General features: G+C 44.4%; 1 protein-coding gene and 1 pseudogene across 1 annotated transcript; one reads left to right on the top strand and one right to left on the bottom strand.

The window, feature by feature from the left end:
* The first annotated feature begins 1,821 nt into the window (after nucleotides 1-1,821).
* On the top strand, nucleotides 1,822-4,624 carry LOC147905870 (pentatricopeptide repeat-containing protein At2g33680-like). Its single transcript, XM_087375183.1, has one exon. It carries the CDS (start codon nucleotides 1,974-1,976, stop codon nucleotides 4,440-4,442), a length of 2,469 nt encoding a protein of 822 aa, XP_087231309.1. The 5' UTR covers nucleotides 1,822-1,973; the 3' UTR covers nucleotides 4,443-4,624.
* A 1,698-nt stretch (nucleotides 4,625-6,322) lies between these two features.
* On the bottom strand, nucleotides 6,323-7,928 carry LOC147905869 (uncharacterized; annotated as a pseudogene).
* Between the last annotated feature and the right edge of the window lie 2,238 nt (nucleotides 7,929-10,166).

Here is a 10,166-nt window from a genome sequence, read left to right as displayed (position 1 = left end):
AGAGAGAGAGAGAGAGAGAGAGAGAGAGAGAGAGAGAGAGATTGATTCTTGATTTGGCTTATAAAGTGGTTGAGTACACTCCTTCCTTGGATCCTTCATATCTACACATCTGCTTCATGTCTCGACCTTTTGAGAAATTTTATTTCAACCTCCTTTCTCTAAACCAAGCGTTCTTTTAGATTGGACTATGCACATATCTTTTCTAGTGAGATTGCAGCAGGTGACGCTTCTTCCCTGCCACTCTTTAGCGTTCTTCCTAAGCTCTCCTTTCATGGACCTTTCATAGTATAATTTAAGGATTGCAAACGCTTGGATGGGACAACCATAATTACTCTAGGAGGTTTCCTTGCATCTCGATCAAAGTCTTGAGATGTCCAAATCTTCTTCTCATTGCTACCCACCATACCTCCTTTCTAAATTTTCACCTTCCTAGGGCTTGGCCTAAGTCTCAAGGCCTGTAAATTTCTCGCAAAGTCATCATCTTATCTACAGAATAAACATGTATTAAAAAATGGACCGAAGTGATCAGCCCTATTAGGCAAACAAGAGTGCATAAGTGTGCTTTGGGCATTGCCTCCTAGTATAGTGTGATAAAACATCTTTTGGATGCAAAAGAGAGAGCAAACGGTTTTTGAAAGGGAGTTGGGCCATTAAAAGGCAATTTTTGTAGGATGATCTCCATAAATGGCAATTTGAAACATAGAACTTAGTTACTCTTTTAAAAAACTACAAGTGGAAATTCACAAAAGAGTTTCAATCCTTCATTATAACAAGGGTGCATGTATGCACGAAAGTACTTGGCTCCAACTTGTGGGTTTTACGGGTCTTTAGACATTGTCGATTGTTAAGTAAGAAATAATAAAAAAGAAACGCTTTGAGGACTCGCAAGATCCATTAGGCTTTGCCAAGGTTCTATAGTTATTTGTATGCTCTCACACTAACTGCAAAGCGACTGCCTTTTAAAAAAAAAACTATAATTTAAAACTGAAAGGTAAATCGGTGTTATTTTTCCTTGAAGGTTTTACGAATGATACTTGTAAAGTTTTAATGTCAACTTTCTAGGGGTTTTTTTGGCTTTATTTTTATAAACAGATCCAGTAGACGACAATCTCTTCACCGGCAGGCATAAAGCCCGTTTGGCTAGCATAAAGCCCTTTCAACAGGAAAATGGGTTTTTTTTAATAAGCGAACCTGCTTTTTTGGCAAACGGCTTTCTGGATAGCAACTTTTTTTTTCAAGCAACGACTTTAGCAATTAAAAGGCGAATCGGCTTTAGCATTGTGCTCACAAACGAACACGCGAGACTTGGATGAGCGACCGGAAAGCTTGAAGTGACTTGAAGACTTGTAGCTGGAGGAAGCCAAGGCAATCGTTCCAGGGAGAGCCCCTGAATTGATTTATAGCCAAGTTGGAGGGGGGTTAAAAGCACACACAAGCTAAAAGTTGAAAAGCCAACAGCCACACACAAGCGAAAAGCTGAAAAGCCAACAACCATCTCAAAGTAGGTTAAGAAAGCCTCTAAGAGGGCCTCCCCACATCGGAGTGGCGTTGATCTAGCATCGGGAAGAAGGATTTGTAGCCCCTCGCCTCGTAAATGCTATCACCAACATTTTTGCGGCGTTGGAGTGCTGGCCTGGCTTTGTGAATTTTCCAAAATCCTCCCCCCTCTCCAACGCGACTGACTCAAAATGTTCCCACACGATGTAACCGGGCCTCGGGTTGGAGGTCCGACACGTGCCCCTCGTGCGAACCTTTTAAGGAGGCAATGCTAATAAACAAAACCCAGATCAGGGCCGACCAAATGTGAAGTTGCAACAATGAATGAGTGAATGGTTTCAGGGAAGAGAGGGAGGGAGCTCTCTTTGAGAGCTTCCTCGTTGAGAGCTCCCTCCCCCGAGTAACAAGACAACTCCCTCCTCTAGCGACTTAGAGCGTTTCTCCAGAAGATGATCATACTTTAGAAGGTCGAAACTATGCAGCCCTGCCGTCGCTCAGATGCTTGGCAGGGACTTGTTAATGGCGCAGGACCACACCTGCTATCAAGCCCAGCGGTGCTGGAGGAACGTTGGCTTTGTGGCAAGGCTGGCTTTCACATGAATGCTTCTAAAGCACAAGAACTGCAAGAGACGAGTGCCTGGGACGCTCTTAGCTTAGAGGAGGCACTCACGTCTATGGAACGGATGCCGCATCTGCCTTCTGTTCAGAGGCTTATATGCATTGTGCTTAAGTGCCGAACAGATAAAAATGTAGCATATATTAAGCGCTTGCATGCCTACATATGCAAAAATGGGCTGGAAGATTATAGATCTCTTGGGAACTACCTCATCCAAACGTTGGTGCAAGTTGGAAGCATGTGTGATGCACAGCAGGTATTTAACAGGTTAGTTGATCGGAGTGTGCATTCTTGGACTTCTCTCATCAGGGGTTATATTGAAGGTGGGGAATCACAGCATGCGCTCGACCTGTACCAGAAAATGCGAGAGGATTCTGTACATCCTAGCAAGTACACCTTCGTGGCTTTACTGAAGGCTTGTTCTAGGCTAAAAGATCTGGAACGAGGTGAAGAAATACATGCTGAGATTTCTACGAAGGGATTAGAAAGAGATCTTTTCGTTGGCAGCACCTTGCTGGATATGTATTGCAAATGTGGGTTACTTGCAAAAGCACAGGTAATTTTTGACAAGCTGCCAGCGCGAGACGTAGTCTCGTGGACTGCACTAATAGCAGGCTATGCCGAACATGGTCCTAATCAGGAAGCGCTGAACTGTTTTGAACAGATGCAATTGGAGGGTGTCTCTCCAAATGCTATCACATTTGTTTGCAGCTTGAAAGCTTGTGGTAGCATAGGAGCCGTAGACAAAGGCTGGGAAATACACGCTGAGATTGCCAGGATGGGGTTGGAAAGAGAGACTTTTGTTGGCAACACCTTGGTGGATATGTATGCTAAATGTGGATCATTTGCAAAAGCATGGGAAGCACTTGACAAGCTGCCAGATCGAGACGTAGTCTCCTGGAATACACTCGTTGCAGGATATGCCAGACATGGGCTAGGTGAAGAAGTGTTGGACTGCTTCCAACAGATGCAACTGGACGGTGTCTCTCCAAATGCTGTCACATTTGTTTGCAGCTTGAAAGCTTGTGGCAGCATAGGAGCTATAGACAAGGGCCTAGAAATACATGCAGAGGTTTCCAGAAAGGGGTTGGAAAGAGAGCTTTTTGTTGGCAATACCTTGGTGGACATGTATGCCAAATGTGGCTTACTTGCTAAAGCACGGGAAGCGTTTGACAAGTTGCAAGTTCGAGATGTAATATCATGGACTGCACTAGTCTCAGGATATGCTGACCAAGGGCTTGGTGAGGAAGCGCTGAACTGTTTTGGACAGATGCTGTTGGAGGGTGTTTTCCCAAATGCCGTCACATTTGTTTGCAGCTTGAAAGCTTGTGGCAGCATAGGAGCTGTGGGCAAGGGCCAAGAAATACATGCTGAGATTGCGAGAAATGGGCTGGAAAGGGATCTTACTATTGGCAACATTTTGGTGGATATGTATGCCAAATGTGGCTTGCTTGCAAAAGCACGGGAAGTGTTTGACAAGGTGCAAGTTCGGAATGAGGTCTCCTGGACTGCACTGATTGCAGGATATGCAGAGCATGGGCTTGGTGAGGAAGCACTGAAATGTTTTGGACAGATGCAACTGGAGGGCGTCACTCCAAATGCTGTCACATTTGTTTGCAGCTTGAAAGCTTGTGGCAGCATAGGAACCATTGACAAGGGGCGAGAAATACATTCAGAGATTGCGAGAAATGGGCTGGAAAGGGATCTTATTGTTGGCAACACCTTGTTGGACATGTATGCCAAATGTGGCTCGCTTGCAGAAGCACGGGAAGCATTTAACAAGCTGCCAATTCGAGACGAAGTCTCGTGGAATGCACTAATTGCAGGATATGCCCAACTAGGGGAAAGTGAAATTGTTTTCCATATGGTTGAGAAAATGAGAGGAGAAGGCTTTGAGCCAGGTCGGGTCACATTCCTGATCGTTTTTAATGTATGCAGTCATACAGGTCTAGTAGATAAGGCCCAAGAATACTTTGAGGCCATGACCAAGAACTATGGGATCCCTCCAACGGCCGTGCACCATGCTTGCATGGTTGATCTCCTTGGCCGTGCAGGCCAATTAGATGAGGCTATAGCAATGGTGAAGAACATGCCTTTTCATCCCAATCTCGTGATGTGGCATAAGGTGTTGGGGGCTTCTAGAAAGTGGGGAAATGTGGAGCTTGGAAGACTGGCCTTTAAACATGCATTGCAGTTAGATGAAAAGGATGCTGCAGCCTATGTGTTCATGTCTAACATCTACGCAGACGCTCCCATGCTGGAGGAGGAAGTTGTGGCAATGAGAGTGAACAGCATGGAAGAAGCCAGGACAGAGCTGGTGGGCTGCTAATTGTGCTTGTGGGGTTAGCCATTTGAGTCCAATTGTAATCTTACGATAGGAAGCTGCCTTTATAGGTCATGAATCTTTGTCAAAAACAAGTCAGTGTGAATTCTGAATCTGCTGTTCCAGAAATCAAGATTGCACTTTCCGATTGGCAGACCTGAAAATTTTGTGATTTCTGCAATTTATAGCTTGTGACTTTTTTGTGGGCACTCGCTATTTCTAAGAATCAACAGACCTCCAAAGTTTCATTGTTTCTGCTGCAATTTATAGTTTTACTTTTCTGTGATTTGTGGACACGCACAAATGACGGAGCTTCTAAGTTTCTTACAAGAGATTTCCCCATTATATTTGATTCCCTTGTGATTTTCAAAATTATTGCATACCTAAGCTTGAGACTCGAGCTAGCATGCATGAAGTTTAGACCCCATAGACTACAAAAAGCAAGGCTAATCTAGGAAAAGCAAGGCTTTAAGGATAAGCAAAGCTAGTTGAGGCATTACTCAAAGAGTGTCGAGATACATGAGAGGAACAAAACTATTTCGAAGTTGAATACAAAGGAAGGCACACTAGGTTGCATGGTTACTATGATAGTGACTATGGATATATAAGAAGGTCAACCTAAAGTGATGCACTTTTTCTTGGCCAAGGAGCAATTTCAACAAAAAACCAATTGATTCTTTGTCACCTACAGAAGCCAAATACTTATTGTAATTGTAACATGCAACGGTAATCTAATCGTGTAATTCACAACAAGACCTTCTTTAAACCTTTAGCGAGGAATTAGTGTTGTTTACCATAGAAAGAAAAAGGAGATGAGGGTAGAGAGAGAGTAGAGTCGACAACCGATTGGGTCCCTATACCCATTGAGGGCCCCCTCCCCCAATCAGGGGAGAATTTGCTTTATACTTGGAGAACTGAGAAATACAAAGAACACTCTTCGAGAGAGCACGAAATGTGCTTTTGAAGAGCTCACTGTGCACACGTATAGTAGACCCAAAGACCTAAGAGGCAACGCCAACCAATACCGAGACCTTGATGCTGTCCACACTGACGATGTAGGACGCTTCTACAAGGCAAGGGAGAGGCTTATGCTATCCACCGAAATGTAGGTTTACTGCATGAGTGAGAGAGTGAAAGCTAGGAGTGATAGATCCTAAAAGAGAGCTAAGAGATGATTGAAATAAAGAGCTGAGAATGAGCTGTGTAAAACTGTAAGAGATAAATGAAAAGAGCTGCTGAAACAGACCCCAAACCTTACTCCGTTCGCTGTCGCGACTCCCCATCTGATGTGCTGCGTAACACCGTTCCCAGACGGCTGAATTGATGCCAAGGGCTGAGGCTGGTCAGAGGACCACCGCTGGGGAGTGTCAAGCTATTCAGAGGGGAGGCTAGAGAGGAGCTGTAGGAGGCTGCAGTGCTGGGAGAACTGAATGAGGAAAGAGGGCTTGGAGGCCCCCTATTTATAGGGCTTTTGGGGCTGGTTGGCTGGCCCCATGAATGCCAAACCTAGGCCCCATAAAGGTAGCCTAGGGAGGGGTGCAAGGTAGCCTATAAAGGCAGCCCTTCCCCTGCCATTCTCTTCACTTGTTCCAGCCCTGAGGGGGCCCAAAAGGGCTCCTATCCTAGACCTAAACCTAAGACGGAAACACTACCCTACGGTTCTCCAGTGGGTACCAGTGAACAAGGACTGATCTTTTGACTTGACCTAAGGCTGAGATACTGACTTACGTAGCTTGTGCCTGACTGCTGTCCCTGGACAAGGGCTCACAAAAGGGGTCACATCATACGACAAAATCTCCTATTAGGGAACTATTACGCACTTGTCGATGTAGCTAGTGTGTCACTTTGCACCCAAGTGCAGGAGTGCATGTGACATTCCCTCCTCCTTAACTTGGCGGTAGGTTCATTGCTTCCAAGTAGTCCGCCAATATCTGGGGAAACTCTTGGAAAAAATCTCCGTACAACCATACTGCTTCATGAGTACCTCGATCACAGAACTTGGTGTAAAACTCCCGCATCCTGCGTCCTAACCCATGCTTGAATTTATTATGAAGGATCTGTTCTGGCTGCAAAACTTCGGCTTCATCAAGAACTTTAGGTTGTTGCTCGTCGGAAATCTTTGAAAGAGGAGGTCCAAAATATGGCTTCAACCAAGCTACATGAAACACATTGTGCATAGTCCAACTGTCTGGAAGGCGTAACTTCATCGAGACATCATTGATCTTTTGAATAATAGGGAATGGTCCGAAGCTCCTGAAGGACAGCTTAGGGCATCGCTTGCCCACCTGCTTCAATCTTTGCTTGATAATACGTAAATACACCCATTGCCCCTCTTTATACTGGACATCTCGTCTGGATTTGTTAGCCTGGCGCGTTTACGATGCTTGAGCTTTGGCAATGCGGCTTTTCACGGACTCCATAATATCTACCATTGATTCAGTGGTTTTGTTGGCTTCAAGAGATGGAGACACCATCCGGGTGACGAGTGAGGTAAACTCGAAGAATAGGTATCATTTAGAATGGCCTGGGGGAAGAAACTGCTCCCACTTTCCCTGAGCATCATGACAATATGATTTCAAAATATCAAATGCCATACCATTATACTTTTCCATCTCACCGTTCGATTGCGAATGGAAAGCGCTGGACATCTATAGCTTAGTACCAAAATTATCAAACAAGGCTCGCCAAAAGTTAGACGTAAACTTGGAGTCCTGTGATGGTCTTTGGCAACCCTCCAATGGGATACTAATACTTGATAAACAAACGAGCTACATCTTCAGCGCTTGCTGTTTGTTTGCAAGGAATAAGCATACAATATTTACTAAAGTGACAAACAATATTAAGACATTGAGTATTACGCGTACCTGCAGATGTTGGAAGTGGCCCCACGAAATCCATACCTATGTCCTGAAAAGGACCGTCGGGGATTGGCAATGGCATAAGTAAGCCTGTCGCTTTCTTCTGGGAAGCCTTGACCTTTTGGCATATCTGACAATTCTGAACATAGCCGTATACGTCCTTCTGCATCTTTGGCCAATAGAAATAGTGCTCTAACTTCTCCAAAGTCCTGTTGATACCTCTGTTACCACTGGTAAGGACATCATGGGCATCATGAAGAAGCAACTGCCGTTTGTCTTTGAGTACACATAATCTTTTCTTATAGAAAATCCAACCATCCTCTAATGAGTAATGGCCTGGAGCAAGCGTCGTGGCTAACTAGAATTGTGTGCCAAACTCTGCTGACTTCGCGTACTGTGCCTTCATGCTATCAAGATCCTTTCCTTTGATTTCAAGCACAATGGCATGCTCAATGGTCTAGATGGAACCTTTCCGACTGAGAGCGTTGGCAACGGGGTTGTTTTTGCTAAGAACGTACTCGATTATTCCCCCAAACTACTGGAATATTTGGCTCCACCGTTGTTGCCGATCGCTCCATTGCGCACTAGGCATTGTCTGAAGCCACTTAAGGGCTTGGTGATCTGTCTTAACCATGAAAGTCCTTCTGTATAGGAAAGGCTTCCAATGTTTTAATGCTTGGATGACACCGAGGAGCTCTCTATCATACACTGAATAGTTCTTTTCGGCATCGTTAAGCTTTCTGCTGTAATATGCCACGAGTCTATCCTTTTGCTGTAAAATTGCCCCTATGGCGACATTGCTAGCGTCTGTGATTACCAAAAATGGATCATCCCAATAGGCGATCTTCATAACTGGTGTTGTCATGGCCAACCGTTACAAGTCATGGAAGGCCTGCAAAGCTTTGCCTATGACTTGAACTTTTGTCTGCGTATCTTTACCCCTTTGAGTAAATCTATAAGAGGGGTTGCGTATGTTGAGAAACCCTCCATGTGTGAGCTGTATGCTTGACACAAACCCACAAAGGATCCAATCTCTTGAGCCATCGAGTGGACAGCCCAACTTGTGATAGCTTGGATCTTCTCAGGGTCCAATCGAATCCCTTGAGCACTAATGATGTAGCCCAAATATTGAATTTCTAGCAAGCCAAATTCACTTTTCTTTGCATTGAGGTATAGCTAGTTATCACGTAATACCTGTAGGGCACATCGCACATCCTTAATATGTTGCTCGGCTGTAGCGGAAAAGATCAGGATATCATCGAGAAAGATGAACAGGCACTTCCCTATATACTCTGTGAATACCCGCGACATCATCTTGTTGAATGTTGGTGGTGCATTCTTCAGACCAAAGGGCATGACTACAAACTCGTAATGAGCTCGCTCTATTCGAAAAGTTGTCTTTGGGATGTCCGCTTCAAAAATACGGACTTGATGGTAGCCACTCTTGATGTCAATCTTTGAAAAAAATCTTGCACCATTGAGTCTTTCCAAGATGTACTCAATGCAGGGCATAGGAAACTTGTGGCTTACCATAAGCTTGTTGAGTGCTCTGTAGTCGACACATAGTCATGCGGACTTCTCCTTCTTTGCCACAAATAGAATGGTGTAGCAAAAGGCGAAGAAGAAGGTCTAATAAACCCTACGCGCAGTAATTGAGACAATTGCTGCTCTAACTCCCCCTCCATAGACTTGGAAAGTCGATATGGGAACTTACTTGGAGGTGTCAAGTCCAAAAGTAGATTAATGCGATGGTATTCCGGTCGGTTGGGAGGCAACTGGGGTGGCAGATCAATCCCGGAGCATGATGTCTTGGAACTATTGGAGTAGATCCACCATTGCTTGCATGGATGGCCTTATGCATGATGTGTGTGCGCAAGCCGGGCATGAACCCATCCACTGCAAGCTCGTGAGGCACCAAGGTACACCTCACTGTCTTGGCAAGCTAAGGGGAGATGGCATCTTTTGAACTCCCCATATCGAATAGGACAATAAACTGATGCCCGTTAGCTATGTCGTACGCTCGAATGAGTGCCTTCTTTTGATCTGAGAAATCACCCTCCTTCTTACCTTGAAAGACCACCGTGAAAACGGCATTCAAAGCAGGGAAGACAGCGTTCGTAGTTGAGGATGGAGGCGGGGCTGGAAGTCCCAATACATTGGCAACATACGAAGTAGGTGCTTTTGCAGCCTTCTCGGCAAGCCACTTCGGATAATCCTTCTTGCCGTGCCCAGCAATATGGTGGCAATGAAAGCAGTGATGTTCTTGGTGGTACCACTTCTGCTCGTTGGGCTATAGATAGCCTCCTGTAATGCCCGCTTTAGGGAATTATGAGGCATTCTTTAGCACCCTTAAAAGATTTCAGAGAATACATACAGATAAATTAAGAGACATGAGAAATGATGACCTTATGAAGAGACAGTAAGCACAAAGTGTGAATAAATATCAGCCATCGTGGATGCAGGTGCAAGATTCAACATTTGGATAGCTGCACTGTCAGGTGGTAAAACTATACTTATGCCACAAGAAATCGATCATGGAATCGACAAAGCGTGAATGGAGTACACATCTATGCAATGCAACTAAGCTACTCATCAAGATGATAGGATGTAAATGAGGCTAAAATCTAATAAATGCCAATGAAAATTACAAGCTTAAGACAAAAGTGGAAATTAAGGAGGTAAAAAAAACAAAAATGTTTTAAAAAATAAAAATAAAAAATAAAAAATGAGGGTGTGTGATTACATTATATCAGAAAAGAATAGAATACATATTTACATGTGGATGGGACCCAGATCTCTTGGAGTTTGAAACTTGGCACATGTGAAAGGGACACTTTTTGCCTTGGAACTTGTGCCATTCATGATTTCATAA

This window comes from Dipteris shenzhenensis, chromosome 1 (assembly GCF_047967505.1).
Source record: "Dipteris shenzhenensis isolate YYH24624 ecotype China chromosome 1, Dip_SZ_1.0, whole genome shotgun sequence".
NCBI classification, from domain to species: Eukaryota; Viridiplantae; Streptophyta; class Polypodiopsida; order Gleicheniales; family Dipteridaceae; genus Dipteris; species Dipteris shenzhenensis.
Note: the sequence above shows the minus strand (reverse complement) of the source record. Positions and strands in the feature narration are given on the sequence as shown.

Coding starts and splice junctions, on each gene's coding strand:
- LOC147905870 (XM_087375183.1), top strand. CDS start 1,974: ATGCAGCCCTGCCGTCGCTCAGATGCTTGGCAGGGACTTGTTAATGGC.